At 39.9% G+C, this 20,209-nt stretch overlaps 1 protein-coding gene across 2 annotated transcripts; it reads left to right on the plus strand.

Moving 5' to 3' along the window:
• The first annotated feature begins 1,635 nt into the window (after nt 1-1,635).
• On the plus strand, nt 1,636-18,804 carry LOC132773193 (neuritin-like). Of its 2 annotated transcripts, XR_009631304.2 has the most exons (4): nt 1,636-2,321; nt 5,393-5,555; nt 15,927-17,250; nt 18,426-18,804. XR_009631304.2 is itself a non-coding variant. In XM_060772209.2 (3 exons), the coding sequence occupies exons 1-3, from the start codon at nt 2,276-2,278 to the stop codon at nt 16,150-16,152; spliced, it is 435 nt and encodes a 144-aa protein (XP_060628192.2). In that variant the 5' UTR covers nt 1,636-2,275; the 3' UTR covers nt 16,153-18,382. The 2 variants fall into 2 exon arrangements, 1 of the variants encoding a protein (XP_060628192.2); XM_060772209.2 differs by lacking the exon at nt 18,426-18,804 and having other exon boundaries at nt 15,927-18,382.
• Nucleotides 18,805-20,209: the final 1,405 nt, after the last annotated feature.

Consider the following 20,209-nt stretch of genomic DNA (forward strand, 5'->3'; position numbering starts at 1 on the left):
ACCATGGAAAATACCCGAGAGTAAGGATTTTCCAAATTACTGATGATCCCAAAGTAATGCTGAAAGTGCACGTAATAAGTAACTTGGAGTTGGTTATGTAGAACCTGCAGGTGTAAAAACAACATGCTATATTCTGGGTTAGTTGTTCTGTTATTTTCTGCCTTCTAACGGACTCTGATTTACAGTGAACTAAAGTTGTCTACAAATATCTATCTTAAACTTTGGTGACTGGATGTTGTATTTTGGACTTCAGTTCTCATTACCCCCAACCACTCTTGGCTGCAATGGTGGAAGATGCAATTCAGAAAATCTGGAAGGCATCAGATTGGGGACAGATGTTCTAGATAATGATCCAAGTACATAAAAGGTGCATTTTGCGAATAGGTCATTTAGTATTCTTCAAATGTTATGGGCTACTACAACCAAAGTCAACCCAGGCAATTGGATGTGGGCTGATAGGAATTGTGAAGCACAAAGCTATATACCTCTAGGTGTCATACACAGTACACACTTAATGGTTACATAAGAAGAATGTCTATATCTGATTATTTCACAGATAGTTGTCCATTTTTGGATGATGTATGCCTTCAGTTCTTGGGATTGCAGAAACACACACTGAGCATTCCTGTTGCTCAATAAGTAAACACACTGACAGCTATACAATCATTTCCCAGTGCCAATATTCAAGAGGAAGGTGGTGTAATGCAGCTACCCAGAGTGTAGATTTACACCATATAAACACAATGTAAGATCTCAGCCTTGCTGTAAGTAAACCAGATTTTTGTGATCTTTCAAGAATTTTCTGTAGGCTTCTACTTTAAATGCTCCAGATTGCAGCCCTGTGTACTCTAATTACTTTAATCAGCAGCAGCAGCAGCAATAATAATAATAATAATAATAATAATAATAATAATAATAATAATAACTTTATTTATACCCCACCTATCTCCCCTAGGGGACTCAGAGCGGATAATAATGATGATGATGATGTATTATTACTCATCTCTACATGCAAGTTGCAGGTCACTTCTGGCATGGGAGAATTGGCTGTCTGCAAGGATGTTGGCCAGGGGACGCCTAGATGTTTTGATGTTTTACCATCCTTGTGGGAGGTTTCTCTCATATCCCTGCATGGGGAGCTGGAGCTGACAGAGGGAGCTCAACCCACTCTCCCTGGATTTGAACTGCTAACTTGTCAGTCAGCAATCCTGCCAGCACAAGAGTTTAACCCATTGTGCCACAGGGGACTTCTCAAGTCGCTCCTGACACAGGGGGGGAAAAACCTCTAGATGTGGCTCAAGGTGGGTTCAACATAGTTAAAACACTGAGACAAAACAAAGCACTATTAAACACACAGGTAAAATACAGCTCAAAGGTAAAATGCAGGTTAAAATTCACAAGTTAAAATTGACTGGGTAGGTCTGCCAGAAGAGATGGGTCTTATATCTGAGAGCCAGAACAGTGTCATAGTTTGAAAATTGGACTACAACTCTGGAGACTAAGATCTGAATCCCTTATCTGTCACTGAGTGACCTTGGGCAAGTTACACACTCTCAGCCCCAGAAAGTCTTTGAGTCATCATAAGTCTGAAATGGTTTGAAGGCACACAACAACAGCAGCAGCAGCAGCAGCAAACATGCATTGAGTTCTTCTGCTGCAGCTTAGGGAAGAAGTCAACATTTTGAACTACTGCTTCCAGAACCTCCTATCCAACAGCATCGAGAGATGCCTTTTTTGGACTTTTGCTGCCACAAACCTTGCTGACTGAGGTCGTGATGGGAGCAATAGTCCAAAAAATAATCCTTTCCCTGTCTCTCTGCCTATGTCCAGATCAGGAGACTGCTCCCTCTCCACTTTACGCACCTCCTTTCTCCCCCTCCCTTCACTTCCTGCATGCTGTTAACCTGGCATTTTCCACGCAAAAAGCACCGTGGCTAGTTCTCCGGGTTAATCTCCCATCGAGAGGCGCTTTCCCCCCGAACTCATTGGCGGGCAAAGAACTGCGGAATAACTCTTCCCTTGAAAACGGAAGAGCGACAAAGACTTGGAGGGTTCCAAACTTTGGTGTCCACAATAATTTCGCCTTCCTTTGAAGCACCGAGGAAGCGGCAATCCCAGGAAGGAAAGGCTGAATTGAGGCAAAGGGACTGTGTCCTGCTTTCCAAGGTGGGGATGATGGGTTTGCTGGAGGCATGCGGCTGAAGGCGGGATGGAGTCCATTTCCTGAAGCAGGGAGCAGAAGCAGGAGAAGGAGGAAGAGAAGGAGAAGGCAGCGATGGGGCAGCGGTTGGGCACCAAGGCGCTGCTCCTCCTCACTTTGGGTAAGTCCTGGCCAAGTGCCCAGTCCAAGAGGTACCTTTCTCCAGAGTGAATTCAGAATTCTAAAGGGTTCATGTTCAGAACGGGGAAAAGTTCCTTATGTTGTTTGGATTACAGTTCCCAGAATCCCCCAGCTTGCTATCTGGGGGATTCTGGGAACTGTAATCCAAACAACCGACGGAACTTCCCCAAAGTATTGTAGAAGGCTTTCATGGCCGGAATCACTGGGTTGTTGTAGGTTTTTTTTTTGGGGGGGGGGGGGGGGGCTATATGGCCATGTTCTAGAGGCATTCTCTCCTGGCGTTTCGCCTGCATCTTTGGCAAGCATCCTCAGATTGTGAGGACCTCACAACCTCTGAGGATGCTGCATGGATGCAGGCGAAACGTCAGGAGATAATGCCTCTAGAACATGGCCATATAGCCCCCAAAAACCCTTCAACAACCCAACTTCCCCAAACTTTCAAGTGTTGATACAGTAATCCAAAATGGTCCGCGTGGCTGGCTGAGATAGTGACATCTTTGCTTTCTGATAGCTCCAGTGTACACAAACTCTGTTTAATGCAAAAAATTGGGTTGCTGTAAGTTTTCCAGGCTTTATGGCCATGTTCCAGAAGCATTCTCTCCTGATGTTTTGCCTGTATCTATGACAGGCATCCTCCGAGGTTGTGAAGATAGATGCAGGTGAAACCTCAGGAGAAAATGCTTCTGGAACATCACCATACAGCCCAGAAAACTCACAGCAACCTGGTGATTCCAGCCATGAAAGCCTTCGGCAATACAATGCACAAAGATATTTTTAAAATAGTACAGTATATCAAATTAATCTATGTATGGGCCCTCTGGTGGAGCAGCGGGTTAAACTGCTGAGCTGCTGAACTTGCTGACCAAAAGGTTGGCACTTCAAATCTGGGGAGCGGGGTGAACTTCCACTGTTAGCCCCAGCTTCTGCCAACCTAGCAGTTCGACAACATGCAAATATGAGTAGATAAGTAGGTAGCACTTCTGCAGGAAGGTAATGGCATGCCATGCAGTCATGCTGGCCACATGACCTTGGCGGTGTCTACAGACAACACCAGCTCCTTGACATAGAAATGGAGATGAGCATCACCCCTAGAGTCAGACACAACTAGACTTAATGCAAGAAGAAACCTTTACCTTTACATTACATGTATAAAATGTATATAAAACACAATCAAGATATCATCTCCAAGACATCTCATTATATATATATGTGTGTGTGTGTGTGTGTGTGTGTATGTGTGTGTGTGTGTGTGTGTGTGTGTGTGTGTATATATATATATATATATATATATATATGCATACATGCATGCATGCAAATAAAGCTATTAAAATCTGAAAGAAAATCCAAAACAGTTCTGGTCCCAAATATGTTGAATAAAGAATGCTCAACCTTTACTAATACAGTCTGATTTTTATCTCAGGGGAGGCACATGCCTCATAATAGGGTTGCCAGACACCTTAGATAAGGGTGCTCCTTATTTGGGGATCAGAAATTGTGCCCTTTATTGGGATGGCAAGTGTTCCTTGTTATTAATGAAGTATCCTACTTGAGGGTTGGGAAAGCTTTTCCTTTTATATAGACAAAATGACAAAAATGGCTGTATTTTGGGATATAGGTCCTTCAAAAAGTCAGAAATGTCTGCATCATGTGAAATATAAATTTGTGTTAATTTTACAGAGAAACATTGGCAAGGTTAAGTGAAATCAGTACATTGATTTGATATTTAAATTGAAGACAAACTTGTTAACATAGCTGCTTTCTTATTATCGGTCCTGAATATCATTAATTTTGGCTGTTCTTTATTGCTATTTTGCAAAACTAGCAACAGAGGTTCTCACTAGTGATCGATTTGAACTTCATTATCAACACTGATTTTTTTTAAAGTGTTCAAATGGATAATTGTATCCGGCTGAGATCTTACATTGTTTCGGCATACCTGCTGGCCAAGTTATCTTACACATTCCCGATAGTGAATACCAATGCAGCACAATATATGTGGCTCAGTGTTTAATGAGCTTGGCTGACAGCCCATCATTTAATTGCAATTATCTAGTCCAATGTGCAATGCACAAGGACAATGCATAGAGCCAATTCATAGAGCCAATGCATAGATACACACTACTTTGTGTATTTTATTGTGTGAATACATGAACATCTTCAATTATCCCGTCAGTTGGAGTATTGTGCATTGCTCCAAATGTCATTATGTGTGTGTAAAGCAAGCTATACATGTGTAAGTCACTAATAGGATGCCAGTTAACATCCGTTACAGCATTCAATGGAAAATGTGAGAGTGAGATGAAGGAACTATGTGGCACCTTTGTGCCTGATATAGTTTAGCATGAGCCCTCCTACGACTTGTGTACATCACTTCGTTGGGGTTGTGATCCTGACACAAGATGCCCATGGCTATTAATTTACAATGTGTTTCACTTGGCTTTAATTCAGTAAAAAACTTTTGTCTTTTACTTCAAGGTTTTACAGAAAATCCAAACCTTTAGGAATGTGGTGTGCTTCCAAGTGGCATTGCTTCGCTGTGTTGTTGTGAAGGGGAGTTAGTGGAAACTGGAAGTGGTTGGTGGGAGGTGAACATTTCCACCAAGAAGCAGCTTTTTCCAGGGTTGAAATTTATTTATTTTTAAAAAGAAGTTCGTATGTATGGGTGTGTACACGTGTATACTCATACATTAGTACATTAGCATTAGTGCACTTCTCCTTAAACAGAAAATACATGTATCCACATGCATGACAGAATAACAACCACAAGAGTGGAGTGCCCACAACTACGTGGCTGAAAATGATGTATTAGTAATGTAGTGGCCTAAGGACACTCAGTGAGCAGAAATATAGTTACTTATATCCATTAACTCTGGTCTTCTGGATATAAATATGAGGCACTGTCTCGGGTCATATATTCTAACTTGTAATTTCCATTCTATATATGAGCCTTAAAGAAGTTGATTTCCTGTTGAAAAGCACAGTTCCATCTTGAGAGAAGGATGCTTGGCAGAGACTTAGGATGTTACATGAACCTCCTTTCTGTTTACACAGGGTATCTGCTCAGGTCTCTGACTGCAGAAGCTCAGTGTCAAAACATTTATCAGGATTTCTCAGACTGCATCTTAAAACTGGGAGAAAATATGGCCAGCTATGAGGAGGAAGAGGAGGAAGAAGAGGAAAAGACCCCGGTGCAAGGACTGCATGTTGTTTGTGGGTGAGCAGCTATCTCTGACTTCTGTACTTCATACATATCAAACTACTATACATAGGTGGATGGTCATATGCTGGGAATGTTTTCATTGTGTATTCCTGCGTGGCAGGGGGCTGGACCGGATGGCCTTGGGATCCCTTTCAACTCTATGGCTCTATGTGCTACTAAATCCACTCATAAAGAAAGAGTTTGTTTCTTCATATTCAGAAGGATTCCATCTATGCATAAAATAAAGTTCAAGCCCTAAACTGTAAGACAAAAATCCCTACAGATGTATTGTAGAACCCAGACAGTGTGAAGATCAGACCAGATGTGCATTTCTTAAACATTAGAGGTCTTTGGTTCAGAATTCTTAACACCTCTCCTTCTTAAGCTAGGGTGAGTAAAAATTTTCTCTAGTGACCAGTGACTTTTCAAAAAGGTTATGAATCCCATTTCCCAAAGGGAGATGCACATTTTCCAAAATCTCCAAACCCCCGGATATTCAGAGATACACTCCTGACTACCCAAAACAGGACAAAGTCAGTTTAAAGCCAAAAACACCTTCTCAACAAACCCCAAACACAATGGTGTTCACCAGAAGCCATTGTATGTTATGAGGACAGCCAGCAGCCCATGCATGGTAGTATGGGATTTTTGTTTTGTTTTTTTGTTTTATTTTTTTTGGCCTGTGTAGATAAGTTCTTAGTCTGCACCTTTACAATAAGACATTTGAGGCGGAAGTGGGTTGCAGCCATTTGTTTCTTCCTCATCTACGGAATGTTAAGTAGCAAAACATCATCAAGGCTGTGGATGTTCAGCTTGGAGCATACTTGGGTGAAGGGTCTGATTAAAAGCAATGACAGAAGAAGGAAGAAATGGAGAGTTGCCTGAGATATATTACATTTCACCGAAGGTTCCAATTGTGAACATACTGGATGAGAAGGGTAGAAGGTGAGTTAGGAAATGTGGAAGGCAATTTAGGAAAAGTTGAAAAATGTGGTGGCAATGAAATACCTAGGCTGGTAGAAGCAGCGCTGCTGAAATCCAAAAAGCAGAGAAGACTATAAATAAAAAACAGGGACAGCGGCAAGAGCAGGCTGGATTAAGGGACAAAGGCATTTCTCATCTTACACGGAGAAGGATTAATGAAAAAAACAAAAAGGTCTCAAAAAGGAAAATGAGGTGAGTCTGAATGGGGAAACAGATACCTAGATGAAGAATCCTGAAGAAGGAAAATGTAACAACAAATAAGAAATAGACTATGATTTAGAATCTGAGGTCATTATTTTTTATGTACATCGTTTCGGCAAACAGATACAGATATTTTGGACTGCAAATTCTATATGCTCCAGTTAACATGCCCAGTGGTCAGTTGCATTTTAATGTGAGTTATATTTTAAATCACTTTAGAACAAAAACCACAAAACCCTTTTTCAATACTCACCGGAGATTGCTGAGCATCATGGGGACAGTCAGTGGTCCATCTGAGGTGTTAAGGTGGGGTGTTTTTTTTTTTTTTTGCCAGTGTAGACAAGTCCTTAGTCTGCATCTTCACAAGAAGACACTTGAGACTGTGTAGACCAGTGTTTCTCAACCTTCCTAATGACACGCCCCCTTAATAAGTTCTTCATGTTGTGGTGACCTCCAACCATAAAATCATTTTCATTGCTACTTCATAACTTTAATTGTGCTACTGTTATGAATTATAATGTAAATATCTGATATGCAGGATATATTTTCATTCACTGGACCAAATTTAGCACAAATAACCCAGTATGCCCAAATCTGAATACTGGTGAGGTTGGGGGGAGGATTGATTTTGTCATTTGGCAGTTGTAGTCGCTGGGATTTATAGTTAACCTACAATCAAAGAGCATTCTGAAGTCCACCAATGATGGAACTGAACCAAACTTGGCACACAGAACTCTCTTCACCAACAGAAATTCTGGAAGGGTTTGGTGAGCATTGACCTTGAGTTTTGGAGTTGTAGCTCACCCACAGCCAAAGAGCACTGTGGACTCAAACAATGATGGACCTGGACCAAACTTGGCATGAATACTCAGTATGCCCAAATGTAAACACTGGTGGAGTTTGGGGAAAATAGAACTTGGCATTTGGGAGTTGTAACTGCTGGGATTTATAGTTCACCTACAATCAAATAATTTTTTGAACCCCACCAATGCTAGTATTGGGCCAAATTTCCCACACAGAACTCCTATGACCAACAGAAAATACTGTGTTTTCTGATGGTCTTTGGTAACCTCCCTGACACCCCTTCACGACCACTCCCAGGGATCCTGACCCCCAAATTGAGAAATGCTGGTGTAGACAAATGTAATATTGCCTTTTTCTGGCCTTGCAACTGTCCTTTGGATTACTCAATATTATTATCCCACATAATAATAAGATGGTGGTGGAAGTTTAGATGGGCGAGACTTAGGCAGAGAAAGTAACTTGCCTAGATATACTTAGAGAGTTCACGGGAGAAGAATATATTGAATCAAGAACTTTCTAATTTGTAGCTCAGTTTCTTAGTTACTATATTGAACAACTGTACTACCTCAGCTTTGAAAAGCTACTTCTAAGACTACAACTTTCAGGATGCACAAACCAGCACAACTAATGGTCATGCTGGTTGAGGATAGTTCTGGGAGTTGTTGTTCAGAAAGCACTTCTTCTTCTTCTTCATATAAATTTTTATTGTGATATATGAGAAACAAAAATGACAACAACAATCTTCAAAATTCAACAAAGTACAAGTATTGTTTCCTCAGTCTCCCCACCTCTTCATTCTCACTTGTGAACCAACACCCATGACTTCCAACACCATACCATATGGAACTAGTATCTAACAAAAACCTGGCCTTGTCATTACTCATAAATCCCCTGTTTAGCTATTTCAAAATCTATTTTTGTCTTCTTTTTTAAATACCCAAAGGCCAGTCTCCATCTTCTAGCAAATTCTTCACTATTTCCTCGCCTTAAGCCATTGGAGAGCTTGGCCATTTGGATATACTCTACTGCTTTTCTTCTACAATCCTTGATAAGTAGTTCTTTCCCCCCCGTCCCATGATTTTGCTATAATAATTCTCTCTGCCACATAATTATATTGGCAAATTTCTACATCATCTTTACCAATTCTCTTATGAAACAAACCCAATAAGCACATTTCTGTGTTTTTCTTAATCTTCTTAGCAATCATTTTGTCGGTTTCTTCAGCAATTTTTCTAAGCTCAAGGTGGTAAATAGCAAAGCTGATGATGATTATACTGATTCAGTTTAAGTATGATATCAGTCAACTCCTAGGCAGCACAATAATGTGTGATATAAAGTACTATAAAGAGTAGAACTCTCAAGACTGAGAGATCTTCCTGACAGATATTTGAAAATGAAAATAACATGAATTTGTTTTTTCTTGCTCAACACATTACATTTGGCTTTCCCTACCCTGGCTGCACCACACTTTACCTGAATCTATGCCAACTCAGTATTTTGTATCTATGTTGGATCACAGTTCCCAGAAACTGTGAGGATAATGGGAATTGTAATCTAACAACATAGAAGATATTGATTTTGAGAAAGCTGTCCTACAAATCTATTCTGAAATGTTGTGACCTTTCCTCTGATTTATATTCCAAATCTTTGCTTTTGCTTAAGATTGCACACTGTGAGTTCTTGTATGTGCATGGGTTTTGTCAACACTATCAAGGAGCATTTTCCACTTTAACTCCCTTTTAATCAGACAAACCATAATGGATCAGTAGTTGGCTGTTAAGAATCAAACCAGCTCATATTAAATGATCACAATTTTTATACACTTGGTCTCTGCATATGGCACATTTGCCTTCTATGTTAAAGTGTGTCTAACTCTGGGGGGTGGTGTTCATCTCCATTTCTAAGCTGAAGACCTGGCATTGTCCATAGACACCTTCAAGGTCAGAAAGGAGTGCTCTTACCTTTCCGCTGGAGCGGTACCTATTGATATACTCACATTTGCTTGCTTTTGAACTGTTAGGTTGGCAGAAGCTGGGCCTAACAGCGGGAGCTCACCCTGCTCTCCAGATTTGAACCACTGACCTTTTGGTCAGCAAGTTCAGCAGCTCAGCAGTTTAACCCACTGCACCATTATATTTATTTTAATTTTCTTGTCAGTAAATTGGGTGCCCCAGGTCTATTTTATTTATTCACATATATTTGCAAAACTCCTGGATCCTTGGGAAGAGCTTAAAGAGGTGATGTTGAATGTGAATAGTTTCAAGCACTGTGAGCTTTTGGAGCAGTGGTTCTCAACCTGGGATCCCCTGATGTTTTTTTGCCCTCAACTCCCAGAAGTCCTAACAGCTGGTAAACTGGCTGGGATTTCTGGGAGTTGTAGCCTAAAAACATCAGGGGACCCCAGGTTGAGAACCACTGTTTTGGAGGCTTTAATTGCCAGTACTGGGTAGATAATAGATGGAACCTGGAAGCCAGAAATGGGGAACACATGGTCTACCAGATGTTGTTACATTGAAGCATCCATTGACTATAGTCATCATAGTCAATGGTGAAGGATGATGGGACATGCAGTCTAGCAGCATCTGGAGTGCCACATGTTTCTCACCCCAATTACAAATGAATGGTTGCATAATTTTAAATGTTACATTATAGGTTCTCAAAGTGTGGCTCTCCAGATGATGGACTCAACCTCAAGCAATCTTGGCATGCAAAGACAATGGTGAGGGTTACTAGGAGTTGTGTTAAAACATCTGGTGAACTGCATGAAACTTAAAACAGAACTTGGGTAATTGAGACCCTTCAGCCAGCATGACTAACAAACATATCCCCACCAAATGGTTTGTGGGACTTTTACCCAGGGATAAACCTATGGTACTGCAGTGTAGAAAACATGAGATATCACAGTACATGCATACCAACAACAATTACGTATTGGAGGCATATTGTGATGGAGTGCAGCTTCAGGCCCGATTAGGATTAATGATATCTATTAGCATGCAGAGTAATTGACTGAGCCCCCTTCCTCTGGAAGGTGAATAAAGGGATAATACTAATTGCAGGCTTTGCTGCTATTACAAATGGCATAGAGAACAAGCCAGAGAATTATGAAAATAATCAACCACAGGCTGGATATCTTTATAATGCAATTATATTCTTAAATTCTGGTAGCAGTTTAAATGGTAGCACTTCTTTGCATTATGTTTTGCTTTTCTAATTTTAAAATTAAAGACTGCGTTTCGGCTGGCTGAAGACATTTGTTCAAGCTCAGTGTGTTTGACAGATCGAAACAGAATAAACACAGTCAAGTGATTAGAGCTTGCTCCCAAATAGCCATGCCTATGATTGCAGTCACGCTGATTCTAATCAATTGTGTATTATGCTATGCACTGTTGGTCTTGTGTGTTTGGGTGCACATGCACATATATGCACATACACTTATGAATGAAATATCGCATGGAGCAAAGCATTCACAGTCTCGAGCAGGGCTCTCCAAATGAAGGCCAGATGAAGCCCTCCAAGGGGATTTACCCTATGTCTGAAACAACTTGAAGGCATACAACAGTAACAATCCTAATTAACTTGACTATCCAATCAGCCAAAAGCAGGACCACACTTCCTATGAAATACTGGCAAGTTTCTGTTGGTTAAAATTGTTTTTCATTTTAAATATTGTATTATTCTTTCATTTTTATTGCACTACAAATAAAATATATGTAGTGTGCATAGAAATTTGTTCATGTTTTTTTCAAACTATAGGCCGGCCCCCAACAGTCTGAGAGATCGTGAACTCTGCTTAAAAGGTATGAGGATCCCTGGTCTAGACAGTCTAGGGTTCCTTAAAGCCAACTTCCAGCTCTAAAGATATTTATTTATTATTTATTATTTATTTATGGCATTTATATCTTGACCTTCTCACCCCGAAGTGGACTCGGAGCGGCTTACACGTTATATGTACATACAATATATTATATTATTAGCATAGCTCAGTATTAGTATTATATTACTATATTGTACTATTGCACTATATTGCAATATTATTAGTAATATTACATGTAATATAAATATATATAATTATATTGTATTATTAATATTATATTATATTACAATATTATGATCAATATTATATTACATACAATATATTATAATGATTAGCATAGTACAATATTAATATTATATATTACTATATTGTACTATACCACTATAGGTAAAGATTTTACCATTAAGTCCAGTTGTATCCGACTCTGGGGTGTGGTGCTCATCTCCATTTCTAAGCGGAACACCTCAGCAAGCGAGAGTCCAAAAGTGGCAGGCTCAAACCCAGCACCTCAATCTGTGGGTGATACCAGATGAGAGACTCCCCCCTGGGCACACAGAAGACTGGGCAACTTGGAAGGCGCTGAACAGACTGCGCTCTGGCACCACGAGATGCAGAGCCAACCTTCAGAAATGGGGCTACAAAGTGGAATCCACGACATGCGAGTGTGGAGAGCAAACCACAGACCACCTGCTGCAATGCACCCTGAGCCCTGCCACATGCACAATGGAGGACCTCCTTGCGGCAACACCAGAGACACTCCAAGTGGCCAGATACTGGTCAAAGGACATTTAATCAACTACCAAGTTTGCAAAATCTGTGTTCTTTTTATCTGTTTGTTTGTTTTGTTCTGTTCGAAATGTAATACAATGGTATGGTTGCTGATGACACGATAAATAAATAAATAAATAAAAATAAAGCGGAAGAGCCAGCGCTGTCCGTAGACACCTCCAAGGTCATGTGGCCAGCACGATTGCATGAAGCGCTGTTACCTTCCCGATGCAGCAGTACCTATTGATCTACTCACATTTGCATGTTTTGAACTGCTAGGCTGGCAGAAGCTGGGGCTGACAGTGGAAGCTTACACTGCTACCCGGATTCGAACCTGCAACCTTTAGAGTTTAGCAACTCAGTGCTTTAACTCACTGCACCACAGGGGGCTCCACTATACTGCAATATTATTAGTAATATTACATGTAATATATAATATACAATTATTATATCATATTATTATTATATCGTACTACATTATATTATCAATATTATATGTATATGCAATGTATTATATTATTAACATAGAACAATATTAGTATTATATATTACTATATTGTTGCTGGGGTAGGGGCTCTCAACTGATGATCCAGGAGACACGGTGGAACTGTCTTCCTGGCACCAACTCTCCTCTGGCCCCAGAGTGGCAGTTCTTGCTGGGGGAAGGGGCTCCCAACTATAGTGTTAATATAGTGGCTCCCAAGATAGTATCAATACATTTGTAAATATTTTGTCCATATAGGATACATTGTCAGAAGCTACAGAAAAGATGTGAGTTCCAGAGCTTTAATCCCCTGTTCAGTCCCCCCCCCCCCCCCGCTTGTCCAGTAAATAGCAGAGATATAAGAAACAGAATACAATGAGCAAAAGATGCAATTATATTCCATCTGCCCAATTAACCTCCTTTATATTTTCCTTTATATACTCATCTGGAAATTTTAGTGAAAAAATTAACCCCCAAAACCTGAGCTGATTTAACTATAGGTCAATGTGAGTACTGTCCCATAACCTGTATAAAAAAGGAACAATTTCCTGGCCTCTAAATCTGCCCTTGACATGAGGTTGACGTATACATAAGTATATATGGTCACTGAATATAGCTTTTGTGATGGACAAAGTGCAAGGAAAAAAATATGGAGTCTGTAGAGCTCTCCACATTGTAATGCAAGACTTGATTTTGCCTCAGTTTTCCCACCAGGAGAAAGACAAATCCAGGAGGACACACTTGATTGCTTTCTTTCCTGCTGTCATGTATCAGAAACACAGTGGTTTCGAATCCCTGCACCTTTGCTGTTAGTGAGAATAGGCTAGTCAGTGACAGATATGGAGATTGGAATAATTGATGCCCCTGGAAGCACCATACTATGAAATTAGTTTCCTTCTTGTTGTTTTTTTTTACTTGTGCAACATTCCCTTAAGAATCTGATAAGTCACGTGGCCTTGGTTTGTCTTCCTGAACAGATGGAGACCTCAAAAAACCCAGAGGCATTTGGGGAATAGCAGTTATTCAGTGGGAAGTTGTCTTGCAGAAAGTGAGAGGCAGAAAACAACCTTAAGTGGAAATTGACACTTTTGAAAAGTGTCAATTTTCAATGTCACTTAGAATTGCCCCCTAAGTGAATTTTTACTTTCTTCCACTATATTTATGTAGGGTTCAGGGAAAAGTCTCTGTTATAAGACAAAAGTGAGTTAACCTAGTTTGGCAACAGCGTCTGTCATCATGATCTCAGGATCTTATTTATTCTGCCACAATAGTTCTATTTAATGAGCTCTTTGCAGCTGGTATTTAGATAAATGACCTAAGCTAAAACAACAAAACAAACAAACAAACAGTGTTGTTTCATGATTGCACAGAGACAGTCCTGGAAAAGGCTTCCCGACCTGGCACATACAGCTCTATTGGACTACAGTTAGCCCGTATCTACCAGGATTAATGGTAATAATTGCCATTGAACACAGCTGGAGATGAGGGGTTGTAATCCAACGCAACCAAGTTGCAGAAGGTGCATATTAGACAAAGTTTCTTGTTTCATTATAACAGAGCCTGATGGGATCTGAAATCACGACTTATGTAAAAATAGAACCTTGAAATTAAGTGTTTTTCTATTATGAAAACATGATATTATCTACGATATTATGTACATTGTTTCCTTTTGTTGTAAACCACCTCGAGTTCCCTTGGGGAGAGAGGGTGGGATATATGTAAAGCATTATTATTACTATTATTATTATTATTATTATTATTATTATTATTATCTTACTGACACAAAACACAGTATGTCACAGCAAACGAGATATATATGCTGGATTTCGTATCACAAAATCACAAGTTGAACACTTCCAAGCGTCTAGGACTGTGTGATGTATTTTCGAATGATGTGCGCAGATCCAAGTAAGGTGGCCTTTTGCAGTTGACAGATCGTGATTTTGTCAGTTTATTGTTTCCAAATGTTGACTGAGATCTTTATTATTATTATTATTATTATTATTATTATTATTATTATTATTATTTTCAGCAAGTCTAGTATAAGAATTCAGTTCTTCACTAACTACTGCACCAGTTACAGTAAGTGCCAAGTCCAGAAAATACAATGGACCATTTTACCTTTCTCTGCATTTCTCCGGTCGTTTGAGAGCTTGTGTGGTTTAGTGGTATTGGACTAGGACTCTGGAGACCATTGTTCAAACCCATGCTCTGTCATGGAAAGACTGAGTGACCTTCAGCAAATCAGTCTTTCAGCTTCAGAAGGAGGCAAGGGCAAACTCCCTCTGAACAAATCCTGCCAAGAAAATCCCATGAAACGTTTGTCTTAGGGTCACCATGAATCAGAAATGACTTGAAGACACAGAACAGCAACAATAATGTTTGCATTGATTAGAAGGCAGGAAATCCAAAACATGTTTTTATAGACAGTTTTTACTATCTGGGTGTGCTTGATGACAAAGCATAATAAATTAGGAGTGGGGAGCTAGGCTATGAACCTCAGGGGTCAAATTGTCAAATGAAAGGGCTCTTCTATCAGTTGCATGCCAGCAGTGTGCATCCCATTCATTCATATACACCGTTCATACTATTGAGATATACACCTCTCACATCGTAAATTCACTTTTTAAAATGTTCTTCTCTTTCTCTGCAACTCTCTGTCACACATGCCTTTCATACCTATAGTGTCCACAACCTACTAATACATACATACACACTTACAAGCATTTACTACTCACCTTCTCTGTTACTCCAGAAAAACCAGTGCAGGGCATCTAGTGCCATCTAGTGACTAAACCACACATTCATTTGGTGCCATAGTGATCTTTTTCTATAAGATAGAATCACTCTAGGAAGGGTGAGATCAGAAACTACACCGAATGTGTATGTGTATGCGTACCATCAAAATGCCTGTCAATTTATGTCAATTCCTGGATTTTGTAGGGTTTTCCTAGGCTTAATCATATGGGGAAAAAGTCCAGGTTTTTTTATTGTGACAGAAGCGACTTGAGAAACTTGCATGTTGCTTCTGGTGTGAGAGAATTGGCTCTCTGCAGACACGTTTCCCAGGGAACACCTGGATGTGTTACCATTCTGTAGGAGTCTTCTCTCATTTCCCTGCATGGGAAGCTGGAGCTGACAGACAAGAGCTCACCCCATCTTGCGGATTCAAACCTCCAATCTTCAGATCACTTCAGCCAGCACAAGGGTTTAACCCATTGTGCCACCACGGCTCCAAAGATCCAGGTACTAGGGAATGTTTTCTTCATGTATAGATCATGTTTAATGGCAAGGAACTAACAGAATCCTCTTTCTCCTCCTGCTGCAGATATTGGGATGAGTTTCATACTTGTGCCATGACTGCCCTTTGGGAGTGCCAGAGGGAGGCAGTAACGATCTGGGAGATGTTAAAAAAGGAATCGACAAAGATCAAATTTCAAGGCAGCCTTTTCGACCTCTGCGCACCTAGTGACTCCCAGAATCTCAGCTCAGTACAGATTCCAACTCCATCAATATTAAGCATCACTGTTATGGTCACGTGGCTTAACTTATAAAAGGAGTTCTGCAACTGTGTACAGATGTACATATTTTTCTCCTCCTGAATCTTGGCGCCATGAAGGTTCCACCTATGTTATTTTTAAGCATCAGTCTTATGGTCACTTTGGTTAAAAGGAACACTTCTGCAATTGTATTCAGATGTACATATTTTTGTTTCTAAGTTTTCTTTTAAATAGTGTTAAAGTTGTTTGTTTAGTGAATGGACACATTTCCTAATCTTTAGTTTGTCCAGTAATCTGGGTTATAAATAGGAAGTGTGGTAGGATCCAGTTCAATCTTGGCCACTTTAAGATGTTAAATTGAAGATTTAACCAACTGAAATATAGTTTGTATGGTACAAGCTGGCACCATTGCCTTCCACAACTTAATCTGCTAGTTTGGATATGCTCTGGTGAAACTAATCTCATGCTGTTGTATTGACTCTTTCTTCCCATATCTATAAAACCATAACATAACACATTTGTGTGAAAATATAGTGGACACCATATTTGAACAGAAAACATGGGAGATAGTAGCAAACCACCTGAAATCTTTGATGCCATCAGTGCTGGATTTCCCCAGAGAAACAAACTCTGAAGGTGCTTGCCAGGCGAAACGTCAGGAGAGAATGCCTCTAGAACATGGCCATATAGCCCGAAAAAATCTACAACAATCCAAACTCACACAATGTTTCAGTCCCAAGAAATATCTACTGTTGGATCTATATGGCTGCATTTCCATGTTAATCTGGATACAGACTGCTTTTATTGATCTGTACAGTTGCATTTGAACACATGATTACAGAAATTCCATGATCCAAATAACTGTATGCTGTAAAAGGGTAAACTACATTGGATTATAGCTTCAGATGGATACCACTAAAAGATGCCTGATGCAAAGATGGAATCTCAGGTCTACCTGTAAAATGGAACATTTGCACTTGAATCTACCTGCATTTATGAAGAAGCTTTTCTTCCCAACAACCAATGCTGGTCTTTCCTACTTTTCTGAGGGGTTATATGCTGGTGATCTTGAAACTGAAGATGATATTCAAAGAGAGAAAGGTTGTTTTGCAGTTTTGTGGTGATGTGCATCTGCTGGAAGGAGCAGAAGAGGTGGGTATTCTGTTTGTAAATTATCTTTTGCTTTATGACCTGTGTTCTTACATAGTTCTAGTACAGGGTCAACCATGTTGACCAGCCCACATATTGCAACCACTCCACATCTCAATTGCTTTGCTTACTGTATTTGCAATGAGTCTCTCTCTCTCTTCTAGTGTCAGGAGCAACTTGAGAAACTGCAAGTTGCTTCTGGTGTGAGAGAATTGTCAGTCTGCAAGGACTCTGCCCAGGGGATGACCAAATCCTGTGGGAGGCTTCTCTCATGTCCCCTGATGAGAAGCTGTAGCTGACAGACAGCAGCTCACCCTGCCAACCTTTTGGTCAGCAGTCCTGCTGGCACAAGGGTTTAACCCATTGCGCCACTGGGGGCTCCAGTGAGCATTTTTTCTGTGTCAGGAGCGACTTGAGAAACTGCAAATCACTTCTGGTGTGTGATAATTGGCCATCTGCAAGTGAGAATATGAGACAGTATTAAACCATAACTGTAGTTAACTACTGCAGGATCTTAGACGAAGGTCTTTAATGTGCAATGCCAGGGACCAAACCTTAGATCTTGCACTTCTTAGCCCCTTCTGTTTTCTGCTTGTCAAACTGCTTCTATCCGTGGAAAGAGAGGAGAGTTTGCAAACAGGCTGTCTGCCTTGCATCCTGTCACTTAGGGTTCATCTACATCTTAGAATTAATGCAGTTTGACACTACTTTAAATGGCATGGCTTAATGGAATCATGGAAATTCCTCTGAATGCCCCATTTCTCCACATGCCCCTCACTTTTCTTTTGAATGGCCCATTTTGGGAATTAGTGTTGGATTTAAAAAAATGAAATTCAGGAACTGGAGGGTTCAGGTTTTTTAATCCACACACCTTTTGTGGTGTGAACCATAAAGATACGTCTGGGCCAGACAATCACATGAATAAAACATGGATTAGAGTATGCATCACATTTGCCTTTAAGACCACAAAGTTTTAGTCAGACCTACTTTTCAAGAGATGGAGGTACAGGGCTACTTTGGGGAGACTACAATGCTTGGCAATGTTTATCTCATATTTTATGTGCAATTGTTATACATTGTCATGTGGTCACTTACACTCCAGAAAAAAAAAATTGTTCATTAAATGAAATTGAAAAAAAAATGACTGTTCTCATTTCTGTTCCTATCAAAATATAAAGATGCTGAATGAAATATTTGCAATCAGACTCTGGAACAGAAGCAGCTGTTGTGGAAACACATTCTGGGAGCAACTCCTCAAGCGCTGACAGCCGCCTGCTATTTACATGCTCTGTGGATCTATCAAAGCAGAAGAAAACTGGTCAAAACACAAAGAGAAGTGGGCTTCATGAGATAAAGATGGTGGCAAGCGGATCTATGGAACAATCGGATACATTTGACTGAAAGTAAGCCCCACTGATGTACATGCTTTTACTGATAGGCAATTTGGGTCATACTTATTACATGTCTTTAGAAAAAATAAAGAACAGATGGTCACTAGGGTTTGAAGAACAAAATAGCGAAAAAGAATATACATTTGTCTGATATAATAATAATAAATATTATATTGGCAGCCTCCAAGTTACAAACATCTGTCTTACAAATTACTCATAGTTAAGAACAGCAGTGAGATAACAGGTGATAGAAATCTACCCCGAGGAAGGGAAAATCACTCCTGAGAGTTATCATGGGGAAAAAGTGTCTCCACTGAAGCTTTCTCACCAATCCTTGTTTCCACAACAAGTCAGATTTTTCAAAATTCAATTATCGCAGGGACAGAAAGTAAGGTGAAATCTTCTGAACAGGGGCACTGTCAGCAAAACAAACACCACAGGGGTATTAACCCTTCCCTATGCTATCCAAAGCTTTTATACACACACACTTGAGTGGAGTGACACTTTTTAAAAATACCTGTTTCAACTTACATACATACACAACTTAAGAACAAACCTACAGAACCCATGTTGTTTGTAACTTGGGGACTGACTGTATATTGGTTCTATGCATTTTAGTGTCTTCATTTACCCTTCTTGTGGCTGCCCTTGAAGAGAATTAAGAAAACGCAGCTAGAGCAAAAATAAAGCAGCGAGAGCCCTTTGTATATGCTTCATGGACCATAACGCAATGTTCTCCTGCCAACTATATCAGCTCCCAATTCATTTCAAGTCTAATTCAAGGCTGTAAGTCTTATTTATTAAGTTCCTAATGGTGGGTAGTCAAGATGTGTGAATACCTTCCGCTTCCATGTGAACCTCTCCCTAATATTCAGTCTTTTCCAAAGGCCCTGTCCTTCCAAGGGACATAGGAAAATTCAGTATTTTATTGATCTCCTTACCAACATCAAGGAGATCAACATAATATTGAGTTTTCTTTTGTAGGTGACACAAATCAGAATCTTCCTTCTTAACAAAATCAGACCAACTAACTATTTCAGGTGAGTCACAAAGATTGTTTTACTTGGGCTCATATTTGAAGAGTTTAATTTTTATTTTGTTCTCTGCATGGTATAAAGACGGCCTTGCTTTGTTCTTAATTTTACTGTTTGTTCCTGAAAACTGTATACTGCCTTAGGGACCTTTGGGGCAGAAAGATCAAATCAGAGTACCACTCTTGATGGTTTGTAACTAATGTTACAGTGGTATGTACTCCTGAAGTTACATAAAATCACCACCATGCTCAAAATACTGGGCAGGAGAACATATCACTTGCCTGTATGAGATTCTTCCATCTTACCATAGGGTGTCCTCCATTTTAATTTTATTTTTTACCTGAATATTACTGGCTGCACTGGTGATAAATTTTGAAAGCTGTAATCCAAAACACTTCCATATTGGTGAAACTCTCCCTGGCTCAAAACCTGTCATTAAAGTTGAAAGGCCACCTGGAAGCCAACCCATGAAGGAACTTTGCTTAAGTCATTGGAGAATCATTGGCTTCATAATTTGACAAAATTAAACTAAACTGA

This window comes from Anolis sagrei, chromosome 4 (assembly GCF_037176765.1).
Source record: "Anolis sagrei isolate rAnoSag1 chromosome 4, rAnoSag1.mat, whole genome shotgun sequence".
NCBI lineage: Eukaryota > Metazoa > Chordata > Lepidosauria > Squamata > Dactyloidae > Anolis > Anolis sagrei.

Bases quoted from the DNA above. Each gene is read 5' to 3' on its own strand.
- LOC132773193 (XM_060772209.2), top strand. From the start codon at position 2,276: ATGGGGCAGCGGTTGGGCACCAAGGCGCTGCTCCTCCTCACTTTGG. The intron at 2,322-5,392 runs GTAAGTCCTGGC...CTGTTTACACAG, and splicing joins GCTGCTCCTCCTCACTTTGG to GGTATCTGCTCAGGTCTCTG. The intron at 5,556-15,926 runs GTGAGCAGCTAT...CTCCTGCTGCAG, and splicing joins GGACTGCATGTTGTTTGTGG to ATATTGGGATGAGTTTCATA.